This window comes from Malus sylvestris, chromosome 2, assembly GCF_916048215.2.
Source record: "Malus sylvestris chromosome 2, drMalSylv7.2, whole genome shotgun sequence".
Classification (NCBI taxonomy): Eukaryota; Viridiplantae; Streptophyta; class Magnoliopsida; order Rosales; family Rosaceae; genus Malus; species Malus sylvestris.
Window position 1 is genome coordinate 33204482 of NC_062261.1, and position 21684 is coordinate 33226165.

General features: G+C 38.7%; 2 protein-coding genes and 1 pseudogene across 3 annotated transcripts; 2 read left to right on the forward strand and 1 right to left on the reverse strand.

The window, feature by feature from the left end:
* The first annotated feature begins 3110 nt into the window (after window positions 1–3110).
* Window positions 3111–8144, forward strand: LOC126613701 (uncharacterized). Its single transcript, XM_050281280.1, has 6 exons — window positions 3111–3421; window positions 4837–4909; window positions 5009–5102; window positions 6293–6415; window positions 6507–6564; window positions 7090–8144. The coding sequence occupies exons 1-6, from the start codon at window positions 3389–3391 to the stop codon at window positions 7684–7686; spliced, it is 978 nt and encodes a 325-aa protein (XP_050137237.1). The 5' UTR covers window positions 3111–3388; the 3' UTR covers window positions 7687–8144.
* A 263-nt stretch (window positions 8145–8407) lies between these two features.
* On the reverse strand, window positions 8408–15385 carry LOC126613698 (rust resistance kinase Lr10-like). Of its 2 annotated transcripts, XM_050281275.1 has the most exons (4): window positions 14479–15385; window positions 10107–10142; window positions 9995–10021; window positions 8408–9777 (listed from the first exon to the last, which is right to left on the reverse strand). In XM_050281275.1, the coding sequence occupies exons 1-4, from the start codon at window positions 15245–15247 to the stop codon at window positions 8615–8617; spliced, it is 1995 nt and encodes a 664-aa protein (XP_050137232.1). In that variant the 5' UTR covers window positions 15248–15385; the 3' UTR covers window positions 8408–8614. The 2 variants fall into 2 exon arrangements, with proteins under 2 accessions (XP_050137232.1, XP_050137234.1); XM_050281277.1 differs by lacking the exon at window positions 9995–10021.
* A 2-nt stretch (window positions 15386–15387) lies between these two features.
* On the forward strand, window positions 15388–18113 carry LOC126613707 (rust resistance kinase Lr10-like; annotated as a pseudogene).
* Window positions 18114–21684: the final 3571 nt, after the last annotated feature.

The following is a 21684-nucleotide window of genomic DNA, read 5'->3' on the forward strand; positions in this document are numbered from 1 at the left end:
TAATGGATCACCCGTTAACACCCGTTAACAATTATTATTATTATTTTTTTTGCATAAAGTTTATTTTTTGTTATTAAAACTTTACTAAAATTACTAAAATATCATCAACTAACGGGTCTAACAGGTTGACCCAAAGTGACCCGTTATTTAACGGGTTCACCCGTTAGCGACCTGACTTGTTAAGCATCCATCCAAATACAAATATTAACGATTTGGGTCGGGTCAGGTTAACGGGTTGAGTCCAAAATGCCAGGCCTAATTTGATCCATGCCTTTTAATCACTCTTCACCATGGGTTCTTAGTTTGCGAGCTGTTGAACCACGCTCTACATCCTTGCCGCATCAACTGGTGAAGAGCTTCCTAGCAGACTACCTTCACCAACCGAAGATTCAATCATGTAGATACTAGTAGAGATCTGACACTTGAGAGCCTCAACAACATTAAATTCACCTGCATATAAAATCTAAAGGCCGGAACTCTAAAGTAATACAAGTCGTACATGTGTTCTTAATATATTTTGCTTGAATATGTATTTTTAATTTATTTTTCATAAATATAAGTACGTCGATTAACCACAATCACATAGATTAATTAATATGATTAACGGAATCCAATGTTTCACTAACCATGCACGTTAATATGATTATTTATACTTACATCATCCACCACGCTTACACACACCTGTAAAGTAGTCCACTTCCCAACATATCTACCTTCATGATTACCTAGAAGGTGATAGATTCCTTCTTTTGCATTCATGTATCTCCATATTAATGCATATGATCCCAAACTTCACATTATAAGGCTTTGGTATCGTTTAAAAACTTCGAGGTGAGACCAAAGATCATATTCATTAACATGAGATAACAAGTGATGCCTCAGATCGAAGAACTAGTTGCATTCACAATTCAAAAGTGTGATATGATTGACAAGTAGGTAATCTTCCATTGGTATACTTATATGTCAATGTTTAGTGAACTTGATCTCATAGATGAGATGAGCACCTTTGTGCTTATTCCATGTCACAACACAGTTTGTCTGAGATTTACTATTGAATATGACATAAACTGACCTTAGCAGATGTTCAGGCATCCATTCGATTATCCAACGACTAGGAACATAGTTAAGGACTTAAAATATGTAGAGTACGTATCTCAGGATTAGGACTTCTTTTTAATCCTATCCCTACAACTTACAGTAGTCCTTGGACTCAGCCTAATTAATAACGAACATTTCTAATTTGTAATTAGGTCACATACTTGATTGACAAATGTCCTCACTTGCCCTTACTGTTGATGGCTTGACATTTGGTTGCCACAAATAGCCAATTACGTGTTGCCACGTCAATTGCTTTTCGAGCTATTTAAAAGGTTCCCTAAAGTCAATCATGATTACAAACATTTCACATGAGACCTTAAACTCATGAGAACTTGACCTAAATAAGTTAGATTTATGAGACATTTTTCTTCCATACACTAGCCTCAATGTTCCTAATCATAAGATTGCCAATTGGGCATTGACAATTCGAAGAGATCAATACCTACTATATCTTATCTTCAAAGAGTGACTAGTCTCGAGTCATGGTGTGAAAGACAAGACACCAATGATTGTGCTGAGGGGGTTAAGTGATCTCATTTTTTCATTGGGTCGAGGTAGAGACTGAAAGTCTTGACCAACCGATCCAACATAATAACCCAAAAGATAAAGAAGTATAGTTAATTTCTTTATGTTTATTCCAAGTTCGAAGTACTGTATGGGATACTCAAGTAGGTTGAAAAGAAAGACCAAACAATGATGTTTCTTCCAATTAACGAATTAAAGAGGGTTGTGGTGGTGTTATTTACAGGGGCGGCCCTGAGATTTCAAGGTCCTTATGCAAAAATTAAAATGGGTATTTGCCACATACAATACCCTTTCTTTTTTGTTTCTTTTTTTTTGTGTATGTTTAAAACATATGTTTTCTTCATGGTATATTTTGTGAGTACAAAATTTAGTATAAAAATCGATTTTTAATACAATATCGTCTATTGAACAATAAGTATAGAAATTAAAAAAAATGGTACATGTCAAAGAAATTTAAGTTTTTAATAAAAAATAAAGTATATAAAAAGATACAATATTCTTTAAAATAGAAAATAACTTGGATATTTTCAAATTTGTACTTAATTAAGTATGCATATATAATTTGAAATAATATAGAATTTGAAAAAAAAAATATATATATATATATATATTCAATCAAAAGTTGGGGGGCTCCTTGGATAATGGGGTTCTGTATCTACTAACCATTGTGGTGGTGTTACCCTCAGAATTCAAATCACCGAAACATAATTCAAATCACTAACCGCCACTGGCTATCTACTAACGATTAGTGCAGGACAACTCCAATAAACTACAACCATATGTGGCACAATCCCAACCATTGAAGATTAAACGGTCAAGATTGAATAGCCAACTACAATCATAGTCTTACACTTTGAATAAACTGACCACTCACAACGTGACATGTGGAGCGGCCCTACAATGTTCTAGGAGTTCATTGTTGCTCACCATATTCAAATGATGGTAATCACCACCCTATTTATCACCGTTAGATAAGTTTGAATTTCGAGATTCGTGATAAGCACAATAATTTATAGTGGTGAGTAAGATTTTTTAATGTGACCGGAATACGAGGTGGTACACACATATGATGAGATATGTGTGTTAAAAAAATTAATAACTTAAAAAATAAAATTTCGTGCCACTTAGTACTATGGTCTAGTAATATTTATCTTCATTTGTAAGTGAAAGGTTTTATGTTATATTCTCGTCAAATGCGAGTTTGAACTACATAATTGCTAAACTATTATGAGACTAAATCCACCCGTGTTTACGTCACAATTAAAAATTAGGAAAACTAATGAAAATAATTTGAAAATTTTGAATTTTAAAGATAATGACAAAATAAAGGATAAAATAAATAATACGAGACTTAATTTTTTAATATAAAAATATAATTTTTCGTTAAAGTGAACATAAATTTTTTTTGTCAAAGTTCCCTTAAAAATTTCTCTATCCATCTTCATTTATCATCTCTCTAAGTTTCTATTTGGTACAAACTCGTACGGACGGATATTCCGTTGGAACAAAAAAACCAGTTTTATTTGTTTGTTTTTTTTTTAATTATTATAATTTGGTCTTAAATTTTATTTTTCTTATTTTATTTTCCCCGAAGAAAAATAAAATAAGAAACGTTTCGGATCTGAGAGGGCTGCGATGGATTTTATACGACAATGATGAAATCAGCAGCAATCATTCTTCTGTGGCTCTGAAAATTCGATTCTCCTTCGGTTTCCTTGTTGTTGTGTTGCCTTTTCGATTTAATTAATGTTTCAAATCTGACACCATGAGGAAGAAGCTGGATACCCGTTTCCCTGCTGTAAGTCCCCTCTTCTTCTCTCTCTCTTTCCGCTCCTTCTAGGGTTTATGTTATTCTCAGATCGAGTTTTAATTTGTTTGGTTGACGGGAAATTAGGAAAAGGAGGGAAATTTTACATTATTGGAGTTTCCTTGTGCTAATCGTGTGATTAATTAGCGAGATTAATGAATTTATGTTTCGGTGATTTGAATTGTTTGGTTAAAAGTTTCAATTTTTTTTGGGGATTTTTGAGATATTCGATCTGGGTCGGGTTTTTCTAGGCCGTATTGTCCTTTTGTTTGCTGTGATTGTGGTTTTAGGTAGAATTGGGTTATGGGTTTGTTGTTTTTGGCTATCTGATTTAGTCTTGGGATTTGTTTCGTATCGATGATTTCATCTAGGGTTTGTGGATAGGAACTTAAATCATGGGGGTTTTGTTTCTGGGGATAACATGCGTCTTTGGTCTTGTGGTGATGTGGTTTTGCTGATTGGTCAAGATTAGGTGATGACTTTTGAGGCCCCTTAGGGCTAAATCTGATCTTGTTTTATTAAATATTCTTTTTCAATGAGTGTTTAGATTTGGGATTGGATTAATTTTGAAGATTGTAAAACAACTAGAGAGTTTTGTATCGTGGGTTGAAAGAAACCGGAAGTTTACACTTTCTTAACTACTTTGTGATCCATATTCTATGCATGGTTTCATGAATACCTCTGTAAGGCACTGGTTTAGGTGACCAACAGTTGTGAACCTTATGTTTGTAACTTTCTTAAAGAAAAAAAAAGAAAGAAGGAATGGAAGAAACGTTTTTTTATGCAGATTTAGTTATGCATTGGTAATTTCATGATTGAAAACTTGGATGATCGACATATAATTTGGCACTTTATGAAGTGCTAGCAGCCTGTTGTTTCAGTATATAGTTGTTCTCTTATGTGGAACTCTCCATAAAATTGTAATCGCATGTATTTGCATGTGGAAGTTGTGGGTGAAGACTGAAATGTGAAAGAACAGAGTCCTCTTTTATACTTTTTTTATAGCTCCTTTGTATACACTTAAGAAAAAGAGATTGTGTCAAGAATCATGGTCTATGCCTCCGATGTTGTTTGCCATTGTTGTTTATCAATCCGTGATTTTTCTTTCACTAACAAATCTTTTGCTTGTTGGTTATCGGTTTTTCATGTAGCAAAGATTATTTAAATTTCCCCTAGTTTCTTTTGTGTTTTGTATTTGTGTGCCAAGTGTGGGAGTATGTTATATAGGATATCTTTGATAGCACTTGTCATTTACCTCAGAGTGTCCACGTATGAAATGCACTAATTTCGGGAGAACCCCTTATCTTTTAATGAAGCATGTTGATGGCTATTTTTTTTGTTAAACAAGTACTAGTAGGATATTTGCCTTGTGCTTCCTATTCTCATACACAATTTTAATTTGGCAGGCCCGGATTAAAAAGATTATGCAAGCTGATGAGGACGTTGGGAAGATAGCATTAGCGGTGCCTGTTTTAGTGTGTCAGTACTTCTAACTTTCGGGACTAATAAAATACCAGTCACCAGGTTATGTTATTCATTATTTGGTTGCTTATACTTCTCATCTTGTATGTTATGCAGCTAAAGCGTTGGAGCTATTTTTGCAAGACCTTTGTGACCGTACCTATGAGATAACCCTCCAAAGAGGAGCTAAAACCATGAACTCACTGCATCTGTAAGTCAAAGATTGAACGATGATTATCTGTTTACTTAATTATTTTTAAGGTATCAATAACAGAATAAGTTTATAGTAAAGAAATACAACAGCAGGGAATGATTACTCCAATTGTACAGGAAAAAATTCTATTGGCTAATATCTTAGTACAACATATACACAGTGCAAAAGAACAAAAGTATCCAGAAACTGCAGTTTCCCAATTTTGCTAAATTAGAGAGAGATGCCCTATATTTAAACTCTTGAGCACCTTATTCCCACAATGAATTTTAGAAGTGCACTCTCTATCCCACCAGAAACTGACCTCCTCCCCAACTTCAAGGATCCTAAATATAGGTTACATAACTTTCTTCTAAGCACATAAGTTCTCAATAAGCAGAGAAACATGAAAGAGTGAGAATGACCCAGATTAACCTTTGTAGCGCAGCAGAATGATTGAGGAATATTAGAACAAGGTTATGTACAAAAATTATGTTTCCTGCTTTGAATATCAGAACAAGTGTTAATTTTTAGACAAATATCAAAGCAATTATCTGTACTTTGCATGGTATTCTATCTTTCCAAATCAAACCCGTTAGAACAAGAGTTTGCATGGGAATATTCTGTAATTCTAGAATAGTCAATTCACCCATCTTTTGTGGTATTTTCTAATGAAATAAGAAAAGAAGAGAGCTCATCTATCTCAAGATCATTTAAATTTCTTCAGATCCAGCCTAATTAATGGAATTAGCAATTGATACGTTTTGGATGGATGACAATCTCAGAAGACGTGGATATAAATGAAATTATGAGGGAATGAAATGGATCCATTTGCAGTATCGTTCCATCGACTGTAATTCCTAGATACAACATTATTAGAGAAATGCACATCAATAGTAATGTGCAATTAGTGTACCAAACTTTATTGCAGGTCCCATACTGAAGAATGATCTAATTAGCTAAGGGAAGAAAAGCTTATATTTTCTAGTAACTGAAATAATTAATTTAAGCTTGTGCCGTTCGAATACCATATATTTTTTGGTGCCTGAATAATCTTTCTGAAACTAAATTAAGATTATCTAGTTGCAATATTCTCTCAAATCTGTTTACTGCATATCTTTTAAAGAACTTTTTGCACCTGGAGTTGAATAGAAAATGCCATGTGGTCCCAGTTATGCGAGCCAGATCTAATTTCTCTACCTTGTTTGCAGAAAGCATTGTGTACAGAGCTATAATGTGTTTGATTTTCTGAGGGACATCGTCAGCAGAGTTCCGGACTATGGTCATGGTCATTCTGATGCTGCTGCTGATGACCGAACCATTTCAAAAAGAAGGTATGTTAGATGGTCTATTCTTGTTATTTCGCATTATCATTAATTTATGAGATAGTCATTTGAATCTAGTTACTGACATATTTTTTTGCAGAAAACCACCAGGTGATGAATGCAATGACAGTGATGAAGAATTGAAGAGGAGCAAGATGGTAACTCTAATGGCACCCTGCAATTAATCATTATCTTCTTGTTCTTAACGTAAAACCCACTTCCTTTTACCAAAAAAAACGTAAAACCAACTTCCATGCTCATTATACCAAATCCGTGTTATTGAGATCTTTGTGTTGTTTTGTGTTTCTCATTCTAATTTTTCACGAGAGCTCTTAACCGGAGTGATGCCTCTTTTGGTTTCTTTACGATGTCCAGGTTGAGCATGTAAATATTCTGTGAATTTATAGACATAAGTTTGTTTAGAGGTTCTGAGTTGGTTTCCTTAGGATGTCCAGGTTGAGCATGTAAATATTCTGTGAATTTATAGACATAAGTTTGTTTAGAGGTTCTGAGTTGGTTTCCTTAGGATGTCCAGGTTGAGCATGTAATTATTCTGTGAATTTATCCATACAAGTTTGTTTAGAGGTTCTGAGTTGGTTTTATTTGTACTTGGGCTGAATGCAATATACAAAGAGTTCTCTGATGTCAAAAACTTCGTTTAACACTTTACTCTCTCTCTTCAGCTTGAGATAAACCATGGCAGCAGCAGTGGCAGAGGGAGAGGCCGGGGTCGAGGACGAGGCCGTGGACGTGGTCGGCCAGCTGAAAGAGAGATTTCACACCATGAGACTGAATCTGAACCCTGCACATCTCTTCAGCAGACCATTATACCTAATCCAAACCCTGGAATGGTGGCGGATGATGTTTCCGAGTCGAAGGATGTATTGAGGGAAAATGTCACTGTCCCTGATGAAACTGATCCAGCAGTTCGAAATTTTGATCTGAATGCTGATGTAAATGATAACGAGGACACAAAAGCTGCAGCAAGAGCAGCCCAAGCTGGAGCAATGGCATCCCAAGCAGCCCCAGTGGCATCCCAAGCAGCCCCAATGGCAGCCCAAGCTGGAGCAATGGCATCCCAAGCAGCCCCAGAGGCATCCCAAGCAGCCCCAATGGCAGCCCAAGCCTCATCAGCCGGACCTATTTCCGAGCCTAAACATGAAGAATATCCTGGGTGGTCTCTCGCTGATGTGGATAGAATGGCCATTGATCCTCTTCAACTTGCAAATCTGAGCAGAAGGCTAGACGAGGATGAAGAAGATTATGACGAAGAGGGCTGAATTCCACTTGATGGCTTATTGTCCCAAAGCAGGGTAGCGGGAACAGGATCAGTGGAAAGCTCTTGAAGGAAAATTAAATAAAAGTAATACAAAAGGTGGAATAGTGACCTAATTGGAGATGAAATGGCCAGTGCACTTTGTCCCAACAGAGAGTCGGAATTTCTTATCCTGTCCAATGTTAGTATCGTAGCATTTGTTAACATCCATTTCCAGAGGTAGCTTTTCCGTGACGATGACAGAGAGGATAGCCTCTGCAGTATGACTCCTAGCAGTGTATGAAGAATCTGGCACCCTTGAATAGTGGTGGATTGCCCTATGAGTGGTTTGCCTTTTAATTTACCATGTTTGTCATAGATTTCTAGGACATTTAGTAGCTTGCTCCTCGTTATCTTGTGAAAGCTAGTAGTTCTGTTAGGCTTTTCAATTAATCTTCTGACCTGTGAACTGGATTTTGTTTCCCTTGCTCTCTCTTACTCTTTTCGCTCCTAAAGAAGTTCCGAAATGAAACGGAATGCATATGCGTTGCTAATGGTTTGTACCATCGCAATGAGGGTAAAGAATCGGCAGCGATGGTAAGCCAGCCTATTTGATTCTTCCTTAACCATAACCCACATGAAGTGCCTAATGAGGAATGGCAAAGCATATCGCCTACTGGAAATAACAAAATAGTACAAGGAAGAAAAATATGGCCCTAATTAAGAACAGGGAGAAGCATAATGTGTTGACAAAACAAGTACAGAAATCATTGCTGAAAATTATTATTGTGCTATAGGATATAATCTTATTACTGCTACACACCAACTTCTTTTTATTCGAGCGAATGAATCTACTGTAAACTACGCTCGGAGATTCAAACTTGGATGTATAAGGGGGAGCATAAACATCTAGCCAACTTGACTATGCCAAACGTCACACAGACTAACTGGTGCTACATTATTCCATCAGCATTCTGAATTAAACTTTGAGACTCTTGGACGTCATCTTTTGATGGTCCTGATGACCATGTTCTTTCTGAATCATCTTCATCATCCACCACTGGTTTCTCTTGTGGGTATAGGAAAGGCTTTGGAGGCATTTCAAGACACCCAATTTCTCCTTCGAGCATCTCTACTACTTTGTTCATCGAAGCAGGACGGTCACTAGGCTTGAATTGGATGCACCATAGAGCAACAATAAGCATCTTCTTTGTTATCTCATTTTCTTCTTCCGTGGCATCTTCAATTTCTATGTCGTTTCCTTCGCTGAATTGGTCATAAACCCATGAAGGAAAGTAAATTTGGCTTTCATGTGCTGCAACTGTGTTCAAGTTCTTTCTTCTGCCTGCAATTTCCATCAGTAGCATTCCGAAACTATAGATGTCTGCTTTGTTAGACACACCTCCAATATTTTTGTAGAATAACTCAGGAGCTATGTATCCGATAGTTCCTCTTGCTGCGGTCAACTTTAAGCTGCTATCATCTAATGGACAGAGTCTAGCTAGCCCAAAATCAGAAATCTTGGGAACATAATTGTCATCGAGAAGAATGTTGTGAGGCTTGATATCAAAATGCAAAATCTGCATGTCACATCCTTGATGTAGATAACCGATGCCACGAGCCACACCAAGTGAAATTTCAAAAGCTCTCTTGAAACTCAAGGAGACGGGCCCTTCTTTGGAAAATATGTGTCTATCGAGAGATCCATTTGACATGAACTCGTATACAAGAGCACGCTTTGACCCCTCGACACAGTACCCAATTAGTTGCACCACGTTTACATGATGAATCCTTCCAATGGTACCAACTTCATTGATAAAATCTTGTCCAGTAGCTTTGGACTTACCCAGCATCTTAATCCCCACAAAGCGGCCGCTACGAAGCTTTCCTTTGTAGACAGAGCCGTAACCTCCTTCGCCCAATTTGTCCTTGAATCCTCTAGTCATTTTCTTGATGTCCGAGTAGGAGTACCTTATTGGCATGAGGTTGTTGTGACTTTGCAAGAATTCTTCAATAAGGACATACATTGATAAGTGCCGCCTTTTCCATTTATAGATTAAAAACACAATAACACACGGAACGCCGAATACAGTTCTTGCTCCAAAAACCAATATAACTGTAAAGGTCATACCCAGTGCACAAGGCTCCCACTTTACGCAGGGTCTGGGAGAGGTGAATGTCGGCTAGCCTTACCCCCATTTATGGAGAGGCTGCTCCCAAGTCTCGAACCCGAGACCTACCGCTCATGGGCGAAGGAAATATTTCGAAGTTGCATTCAACCGTCTCAAATGGAAAATTCCTTTTGCATTTAAAAATAGACTGGAAATACTTACAAAAGTAGAGCGAATAATATAAGATAGCTGCAAGAAACAAATTTAAATAAGTAGAGAGATAATTTGGAAGGGTTCACTGATGGTAAAAAGTGAAAATTATAAAATTTCTCACGTAGTAGGTAGCCGTAAATGAACATCTTCATGAAGCCTGTATCATCCAAGAAAACATATGTGTTTATACCATATTTAGGGCCTCGTATATTTGGGACTTGGGCCTTGTATTTGGGCCTCACACTAAAAGCCCATACTTTGTAAAAGAGGAGGAGCCCCTTATTCTATAAAAGGGGACTCCTCCCCTCATTCTGAGAGAGGAAGATAGCCAAGCCATCCTACAAGGCTCAAAACTCTCATACATTTAGAGAGAGAGTCCTCATACAATTCAGGAGGCTCTCTTTCCTTCTCCCCCACCCTCCTTTCTCCGAGGGACTTCCCCAAACACTTGTATCCATACACATACAGAGAAACAATATCAACTACAGTGTGGACGTAGCCCATACATTGGGGTGAACCACGATAACTCTTGTGTCATTTACATTTCATGCAGATTCACGGTCGGATTTACGTTGTACCAAGACCATCCGGTTTTGTGCATCAACATTTGGCGCCGTCTGTGGGAATCGACACGAAAAGCTATGTCGGTTCTCTTTCAATTTTTCACCTCCGACGTGAAACTGCAAAAACCAAACGGAACCTAAAGCTTTCCCAGAAAACCCAACGATTCATTCTCTCTCTCTACAAACAGCCTCCTCACCAAACACCTTCTTTCTCTCTCTAGAAATTCCAGTTCTCTTCAGACAGTAAGAGAGAAGAAAGAAGAAGAGGGGAGAGAGACAACAACAATGTCTCTCCCCCCAACGACCATAAAAATTTCAGATCTCTGTACCCTCGATGGCTCGCTACATTTTCCCTAGAAAATAGGAAACCCTCAAAAACATTTTATCGAGAAAATATGTCCGACGCTTTGATCAATGGACTCGTCGGAGCTGGCGGAGGGATCATTGCCCAACTCATCACCTATCCTCTTCACACTGTGAATGCTCGTCAACAAACAGACCGTGATCGGAAGAAGGAGAAGAAGAAGCTCGGAACTGTGGAGCAAATATGTCAGGTTATAAAAAATGGAGGATGGGAACGGTTGTATGAAGCTTTGACGTCATCGTTGGTGGGCATGGCAGCAGCTCAGCTGCAAGTCTACAACTCTCAGATCCCTCTCATGGCGGCCAAGGCCACGCCTTACTAAGTTCAACGAAGTCAACTCTCTTCGCCAGGGCCCCACTCAACTTCTCATTCTCCACCTTTGGAAAAGAATCGTTCTCTCGGAAAAACCTCGTGGTGTATGCTCAGAAGCTGTCGGGGTTGGAGGAGGCCATGAGAATCAAAAGAGGCAGCTGCAGCCATGGAGGCTGAGCCAGCATTCATTAGGAACCAACAAGAAGAGAGAGGTGGTGATGAGCTCCCTCCACAAGTCTCTTGTTAGTACATCGTCGTATCTGGTACCACTCTTACTAGAACCACCGCGGCAACTGAACGCATCTAGCAGCAGACTTTTGCGAAAACACAAGGCAAGTGACTTTTGCTAAACGGCAGGCAGGGCTGATCAAGAAAACTCATGAGCTTTCTGTGCTATGTGATGCCCAGATCGGCCTTGTCATTTTCTCAAGCACTGCCAAGATGTTTCGGTACTGCAGTGAGTCATCAAGTGTTCTTATACATGGTGCTCGACAATAATAACAAAGAGTTGCAGATGCCACCAACGCCATCCATGCCACCGTTGCCGGACCTACCAGCCACCTTCAGCTGATCGCCGAGCCCGGCCTCAACCTCCTCGGCTGCTGCAACGAGCTCAACGCCAGTTATGCTGCTAAAGGCTACGGGCGCGCCAGGAGGATTGGAGAGAACGTCGTTGCGTTCACTGTCGGCAGGCTCAAGTGTGCTGAACGCGATCGTCGTTGTGTGCAGCGAGAACTTGCCGGTCATCTGCATAATAGGTGGGATGAACTCCAACGATTACGGCACGAGCCGAATCCTTCACCACACGATCGGGTTGCCCGATTTCACTCAAGAGCTTCAGTGCTTCCAAACCGTCACCTGTCACCTTGGTAAGAGATTGAGGGTGGTACTGCAAACTATCGATCATGGCGACTCGGAGGGTCGGCTCGCTTTTGAATCGTTCCTTCACTTCTGCTTCTACATTTTCCGAAGAGATTTCAGAGCCTGCTGCTCTCTAAGTTAGGTCATTTGGTAATTTTATGTTAAGTGGAAGGGCAAACGACTAATGAGGAGCCTAGAAATTGGCTCTGCTTTTTGATTCTGGCATTTACTAGTGCTGCTCGGTATGATGGAGAAGGGAATAAACTTTTTGATCCAAGACCTCACACTGTGTCACTCTTGGAGTTTGGAGCAGTTGAGGACGGGACCCAAGGTGATGGGACCCTGCCAGGAAGTAAGATGCTGATGGAGATACCAAGAAAAGCAAAAGATGAGATCACTGTCTGCTGCCAATGATGAAAGTAGAGATATAGATAAGCTGTCTTATAACAATATCATTATTGTTCCACTTTGGCGTTTGCCACTTGCCAAAAGAGAAAAGAGAAAGAACAGGAGTGGGAGAAACAAAAAAAAAAAAAAAACAAAACAAAAACAAGAAAGCAAAAGTAGAAAAGAAAAAGAAAAATGGAGGCTCTCCTCGAGAGCATATGGGGACAACGCAAAAGAAAAAGATAAAATGAGATCTTACTAAAGCCAAAGAAGATGCTCACACTTTCATCATGCATGTTCCTATTTTATGAGAAAGCTACGGAAAGACCTAGAAGGAAGATAAAGGTTTCCTTACATTAAAGTGATGTAATTTATTTTTCTTATCTTTCGAAGACATATGTATAAACCCCATCAGAGGGTAAAAAAAAAAAAAAAAAAAAAAAAAAAAAAAAAAGGCAAAGCCCAAAATAAATGGGCTGGAATGTTGTGTGGAGGGCGAAGGCCCATAAGCCCAAAATAGCACCAACAAGGTGACCAAAAGTACGCCCAGTACTCCAAAATTATTTGGCAACCTGCCTCGATTATCACCAACCAGGTGACCAAAAGTATGCCCAGTACTTCAAGTCATACATGAGCATTACTCATGTCAATCATACATAAACATTTATGAGCATCACTCATCCAATCATACATAAACATTCATGAGCATCATTCATGTCAACATCCATGAGCATCACTCATGTCAATCAACATAAACATGCATGAGCATCACTCATGTCAAATCAGCTTCAAGGACTTCATTTACAGAGCTCTAGCTTCAAAAGCTTCATTTACAAAAGCTCTAGCTTTAAAAGCTTCATTTACAGAGCTCTAGCTTCAAAGCTTCACTTGCAAAGCTTCACTTACAAAGCTTCAGTGCAGGGTATACAAATACCACATCCGAACAACCGCCACTTCGGCCCATACATGGATTCAATTTGAAGTCTCCAGCCAACAGACTCTATTGACCGAAGACTTGGGGGACTACATTATGTACCATATATTGGGCCTCAACTGGGCCTCATGAAAAATACTTGGGGGACTCTAGCCCATTATTTATGTATTGAGGAGCGAGCCCTTATTCTATAAAAGGGACTCCCTCACCACCATTAGAGAGCATCGCCGCCTACTGAGCAACCGCCTCACCGCGAGCATCAACTGTAGCCCATCATTTATGTATTGAGGAGTGAGCCCTTATTCTATAAAAGGGACTCCCTCACCTTCAAACGCCACAAGCCAAGCCAACCAAGGCAACATAAGCTACAAGCAAAGCGGCCTCACAACATGTGCTACTTCTAGTTGAGCATCATTTCAGATTGGGCACCGCCTCATATCGAGCATCAGTTCTAGACAACATTTAGTTACTTCGGCCCACACATGGACTGAATTTCAAGTCTCCAGCCAAAAGACTCTCTTGACTGAAGACTTGGGGGACTACTGTTTATACCATATTTAGGGCCTCGTATATTTGGGACTTGGGCCTTGTATTTGGGCCTCACACTAAAAGCCCATACTTTGTAAAAGAGGAGGAGCCCCTTATTCTATAAAAGGGGACTCCTCCCCTCATTCTGAGAGAGGAAGATAGCCAAGCCATCCTACAAGGCTCAAAACTCTCATACATTTAGAGAGAGAGTCCTCATACAATTCAGGAGGCTCTCTTTCCTTCTCCCCCACCCTCCTTTCTCCGAGGGACTTCCCCAAACACTTGTATCCATACACATACAGAGAAACAATATCAACTACAGTGTGGACGTAGCCCATACATTGGGGTGAACCACGATAACTCTTGTGTCATTTACATTTCATGCAGATTCACGGTCGGATTTACGTTGTACCAAGACCATCCGGTTTTGTGCATCAACAATATGTATGGATCATGTAAGAAGAATATTGACATGAAAAAAAAAAAAAAACTTTAGCAAACCGGACAAGGAGACTGATTTTTCCAAAAATAAGAAAGTACATACTGTTAGAACTACAAGCTGCTTTCCCTGTGTCGTAATCGATGTAGCAAGTACTCCAACTATGTCTGCTTTTGCTCTGCAACCATGAAAGTTCAAACCCATAGACTAGCTCTTTGTGGATGTCTATGTAGGAGACGTTCATGTCCTTTGCACCAGGCCATGATGTCGCAACTGTAAGATCTATTCGGCACAAATCCCTCATATCTGAGGCATTTAAATGTCCAATCTTTACAAAACCATGGCCACTTGAGCTGCTCATAGGACTAGTGCAAGGTGCAGTATCCACATAGACAGGAGAATTCACTTGGGTTTCACATGTCAGGAAAATTATAGGCTTCGATATTTCGATGTAATTGAACTTCCCACTCCTATTTTTTGTCCCTTCCCGAATGTTATATGGATCCTGGTCACTGAAGTTAAATTGAGCCAATGAATAATGAGGCATTGAAGAGCAGTCATCCTCACGAAGATTGGCGTCCACAACTCGGATTTTGTAGTTATCATAATTGATTGCCTGGACATGGTATTTTCCTGAATACAAGTACAATACTGTTCGATTATTCTCACAAGACAGGTTATACCACTGGTCACCACAGTTGTCCGGGTCATGTTTCAGTCGGAAGGGGTAGCTTATGTTGGGGATGATTCCACAGGAAGAAGGTGCACAGTGATGACGATCATCCTTAGCACTGCAAACTACACAGAAAAAGCCAACAACTAGAAATACTGTGAATAAACTAGATGTAAAGGGTAGCACTCTTATGGCAGCCATGGTGAGAGAGAGGAAACCGGAGGTTTCAAATGCTAATAGCTTCCTCAGTTTGTGGTTAGGAGTAGATGATTGTGAACTTCATTAACTACTTATAAGCACATGCAAGACCCTCCTTTCCTCGATGTGAGATTCTTTTCTGATGTGGAATTGAGGGCCATTGACCCTCTCTTTAGTTCATGAGCACAAGCCAGGCTACAAGAGGATGTGCCGAAGATATATAAAATATAAAGTAGAAACTTCATCGAAATTACAATAATCCAAATTTACTAAGTCAAAAACACGTACTATATTCAATATCGGTCTAGACGTGAAGTAGTGAGTAAAATAGACAAAAGGATTGTTCCTTACTTTTGCATAAAGTACACAAAATGATGCATTTTGGTGTGGAAAGTCAGCGAAGGGAAGAACTCTTCTGGGGAAATGTATTTTGATGTGGACAGCCAGCAGTTCAGTCTTAATCTGCTGAAAAGTCAGCAAATGGAAGAAGAACTCTTCTGGGGAAATGTAGGAAAACTCTTCCAGGGAAGCCAAGACTATACATTTTATTTTAGGTAGATTTTGGGAGAGTATGAGAAATTCTGGTGTAAACTCAAACATGCCAATCTCTTTCTTCATCCTGTTGTTCACGGTAGGTCTCATTATTAACCTTGGAGCATGCCAAAATGAGTGCACAGAATCACACTGCGGAGACTATGGTCCGCCTATCCGATTTCCATTTCGACTCAAAGACAAACAGCCAAGTCACTGTGGCTATCCTGGATTTGATTTATCCTGCGATCGAAGCAACAACACGGTGCTTGAGCTGCCAGTTTCCGTTACGCTCTCCGTCACTAGTATCAACTACAAATCTCAGGTGATTCAAGTATTTGATCCAGATCATTGTGTTCCTAGATACCTTCAGAAACTTAATTTATCTTCCTCTGCTTTCATATTCCAAGAGCCGCACCAATATGACTATACCTTATTTAATTGTTCACCAGCAAAAAGAGATGTATATTATGATTCAATCCCTTGCCTTAGTGGGACTAGCCATCACATATTTTCTATACCTTCAGATAGTTTCGTTGACAGTCTTCCCCTTACATCTTGTACCAAGTTGTACAACTTTCCATTCAGTGTTCCATATGATATATTCGAACCAAATTATTTTCTTCGTTTGGAATGGTCCAAACCAACATGTAACCGATGTGAAAGGAGAGGTAAAGGATGTAGACTGAAGAACAACAATCGCACCAACTCCGAAACTGAATGCTTCAATGTAAAGCGAAACGGTATGGTCTTTCATCCGCATCATGTTGTTACTGCTTCTTCACATTTTTTATGCATTAATCATGCAGTAGTTAGTCAGACACCGCCCTTTTGCTCCCGCTGCTGAATCTCTGCAGTTATAAAATGTTCCTTTTGCAATTAAGAACTTGAGAATGTTCTGTAAACAAATATGTAATGATTTAATGATTTGGTACACATGAAGAACTAATGGGATTGAAATCTTTCTACAGGTACTGTGAAAAAACTAGTTGTTACAGGTTCGTTCTACATGCTTTCACCATAAAGATTTTTATTTTTCCTTCTTAAATTTCGAAGTTAAGTGTAGAGGTTCTTAATTGAACTTAAAATATGCAGGTGCAGTCCTTGGTTCATTTTCACTTGTGCTGATACTTGTTGGACTCCATCGTGTATATACTTCTGACCAAATAGAAAAGCAGCGCCAAACCATGATCGAAGAATTTTTGGAAAACTACAGAGCTCTCAGGCCTACAAGGTACTCATATGCAGATATCAAGCGGATTACAAATAAATTTAGAGACAAGTTGGGACAGGGAACATTTGGAACAGTGTTCAAAGGAAAGCTTTCGAGTGAGATCTTTGTTGCTGTAAAGATGCTCAACAATTCCAAAGGAAATGGAGGAGAGTTTATCAATGAAGTGGGAACATTAGGTCAGATCCACCATGTTAACGTGGTTCGCTTGGTTGGATATTGTGCTGATGGATTTAGGCGAGCCTTAGTTTATGAATTTGCACCAAACGGTTCGCTGCAAAATTTCATATCGTCAGCAGACAGCAAGAACTATTTCCTTGGTTGGGAGAAGCTGCAACATATTACTATCAGCATAGCCAAAGGAATTGAGTATCTTCACCACGGATGTGACCAACGAATCCTTCATTTCGATATCAAACCTCACAATGTACTCTTAGATGACAAGTTCAACCCAAAAATCTCGGATTTTGGTCTTGCCAAGTTGTGCTCCAAGGACCAAAGCGCAGTTTCCATGACAACTGCTAGGGGTACCATGGGATACATTGCACCGGAAGTGTTCTCAAGGAACTTTGGTACCGTGTCTTACAAGTCGGATGTTTACAGTTTCAGAATGTTGTTACTTGAAATGGTAGGGGGTAAGAAAAATGTTCAAGTCCCAGAGGAGAATACCGGGCAAGTTTATTTCCCCGAATGGATCTATAATCTTCTGGAACAAGGGGATGACATACGTATCCATGTTGAGGGAGAGAATGATGCTAAAATTGCCACAAAACTTGCAATTGTGGGGTTATGGTGCATCCAATGGTATCCAGTAGACCGTCCTTCAATGAAAGCTGTCGTTCAAATGTTGGAAGGAGAAGATAATGTAAAATTGCCTCCTAATCCTTTCTCCCCCGCTGGTTCAGTAAGGAACGGTATTACTATGCTTGCAAGACGCCATCGCCAAGAGTTACCAATCATCTCCGAATTAGAATGACTGGAAATGATTGATCATAATTGCCTCTGTGTTGCAACTTGTAATCATGTTAAATAAATTAGAGTGTTGAGAATAAATTGGTGAGAACATAGACTCAAATTGGAGGTCAAAAATATCGAAAATCAGTGTGTTTGTGTAATACATCTATCCTATCTCTTAGTTATTGCTGCTTTCAGTTTTCTCTTGCTTATATATGTTGCATTCATAGCCCGATTGCTTATATTGCTTACGAACTCATCCTAGTTGACATTCATTTTCGTCTCTGTAAAACGAAAACAACTGTTTTGTAAAACGCTATGAAACGTTGTAAACTGAAAATCAAAAGGAACGAAGTTACCCGAAAAAATGAAAAAGCCTTGAGTGGTGAATGATTCTTGGGATGAGTTGCGGACTAAGTCGCTCTCTTTAAGACGTTTCGCGGCTCTGCCCAAAGTGTGCAAGCAGTTCACAAACACCACGTCGTCCCCAGGATAAAACAGCCCAGAACCTTCTTCTGATAAGATTCTTCCTTGCACATCGGAAGAACCTTCGAACTTACACCTTACCAATATGTTGCTTTTTATAAATCAATATATATAAAACTTTTCTTCCTTCGTCTATGTTCTGCACTTTTTCTAACCTATATATAATCTATATATATATATAAAGAAATAGACATTGGAGGGTTTGAAACAGTAAGAAATCATGGATGTTTATGGGATGCACGTTGGAGGGTGTGAAACCGTACAAAATCAAGGATATTTATGGGAATTTATGGGATGCAAAACTGTCTACAATCAAAGGATGATAACAAATTATGTTTTAAATTTAATGTTTGTAATAAACTAAAATATAAATATTTAAAATATTTAAATAAAAACATAATTGCTCCAACAAGCCCTAATGCATGCACGGATTACAATTTATGTGAGTAGAACTAGAAATTCATACTCGCCACACGATTACGAAGAAGGCTTACAATTATTGATGACGATCCTGCTGTAAAGGGTAGTACTCATCTCGCAACCACTATAAGGAACGGAGTATTCGACATCCATAGAAATAGCTTTCCTTAGTCCCACACGTTTACGTTGACTTATGGTGAGGAGCAGATGATTGTGAATTTCAAGTATTTTAGTGCCAAAATGAACAGCCAACTCATACCAGATTCTCTCCTGGATTCACAGCTCGAGGTCTGATTCCATCGTTGTCGTGCCAAGGTTGAAGAGCGAAGATTGAAATGGCGAAGTTTGGAGTGTGATTGGGAGACAGTGACGAGGGTGTTATTGGATTGTAGAAAGTTTCATGGCTTTTTAATCATAGTTTCTGAGAATTGTATAACACATCACTTTGGTCCCTGAGATTTCAAATCAATAGAAGTGGTCCTTGAGATTGTCCACCATCCATCATTTTGGTCATTCCGTTAAAAACTCCGTTAAGTGTCCTGGAGTTTTTGGCCGGAAGTTTGGGCAATTTTCAAAGCTTCGTAACTCAATCGTTTCTTAACCAAATTCGACCCATAATATATCAAAATGAAGATAGTAAAGTGTAGAATAAGATTATACCTATTTGGAAGGCCAATGGTTGCCAGGGATGGTTGGAAAATAGCCTCAAAGTTGACTGGTGAGAGGAAAAACTGGAAAACTAGCCGGAAACTAGGTAAAATTTAAACGTTCATAACTTCTTCAATACTCAACGAAATCAAGTGACTCAAAAACAAAAGTGATGTGTTATGCAAATCTCAGAGACCATTTTGACTAAAAAGCCAAGTTTCATTAAACATTTGCTCCACATGTTTTGAAAAAGGATAATGTTAAGCATACCAAAAAAAAATTTAACTAAATTTGCAAGCCAAATATTTTGGTTGTTGATGATTGAATTATAACTTAACCGTTGATTAACGTACTTATTTACTATTAGTGACATATCATTTGATTTGTAAATTTAATTTAAAATTTTGATCTCCCTAACATTTTCCGTTGAAAAAAAACTGAAGCTGCTGCTTTGACTTTTCTACTTTATTCACCAAAACTTCCTAAAAATAATCAATTTTGTTAAGTTTACTAAACACCGTAAACATAAAAAATTATAAAATAAACTAATTTTTCCACAACTCCAAACCAGTACTTAGTCGTAGTTGTCCAAGTCAATGCCGGAGCTTGCTAATGCCAGAAGAGTCAATTGACCCCCGTCACTCCTCTTAAATATAGATTAAGAGAGGAATAAATTTTTCATTGTGACCTAAACACGGGAGGTATACTACGTGTTTTTATATAAGTGATGGGAAATTTTATTTTTTTTAAGTTATTAACTTTTTAACACACATATCCCACTATTTATATAATGACACGTGATGTACCATCTCATATACCAATCACATTGAAAAATCTCTCCATCTGAGGGTCTACTAACCAATTACATTTAATTTGCTGAGCTAATTGGTGTATGACTTTTCCCCCTCTAATTTTGGTCCATCTAGAATTTATTTAATTTCATATTTGTTTGATTTTGTCAAATTTATTTAATTTCGTATTTGTTTGATTTTGTCAAATACTTTAAATCAACATCTACATCACAATTAAAATTATAAATATTTCAAGATGAAATTGTTTTTTTTTAATTTTTTTTAGGGGGGACAACTGGGGCAACATACGTTTCTCCGCCCCTTTTCGGTCCGGAGAGGTTATGGAGTATTTCATCCTGCCCGTGGCCGCAAACAAGCACAAGATGATATTGTTTGGGTGAGCGGATTCCATCACAAGACAACTGGTGGCAAGCCACAATTATTCAACTATTTCGGGCCTAAAGAGGCTATAGAGAATTTCACCCTAACTGTGGCCACAATCAAGCACAAGATGATATTGTTTGGGCGAGCAGATTCCACCACAGGACTACGAGTGTAAGACTAAACACTCTTTTAACACTTGAGCTACAAGCCCATTGATAACTCGTAAGATAAACCTAAGTTTTTCATTTAGGATAAACAAGTTAAATTTATGATTATACCTAAGTTAAGATCTTTTTAATCTTGTGGTAATTTAAATATCATTCTACGTAGCCTTTGTTGGCATATACTGTTCATGCGGAACTGTCAATGCTGCTAAGGATGATCAGCAACATTATGATAACATAACATAAATTCGATGCGGAACGCTGACTTCAGTAACCAGAATTCATTTACCAGTGTTAAGTTCATAAACTCGATATCAGATGGGGTGTCAGCTCCGCTTTCAAGAACATGGATCCGAATGAACTGCCAAAGTATATAATTTTCATGACCTGTGGGCATTCGCATTGCACTCTCTCATCCCGATTCGAGGAATAGGTGCCGTCTTGAGCTTATAGTTATGACATCATGACCTGGTACAAGGAACATGAACATTTCCTACATAGACATCGACAATGAAACTGGTATACGGATGTGAACTCTCATGATTGCAGAGCTTTGATATAGGTCGAAAACGGATTGATTACTACATGACAAATATACCAACGAAATTAATTCAGCGAAGGTGACGAAAGAATTTGAATGCAGCTGCAGTTGCAGGCTTGCAGCCCACTGGGGTTTATGAACAATTCAGCGAAGGAGACGACATATTAACTGAAGATGCCACAGAAGAGGAAAAGGAAACAACAAAGAAGATGCATACGGAAGAGGAGAGTAGAGAGAATTTGAAATCAAGATCATAAGCAAGTGTTATAAACACCTTATACCATAGATAT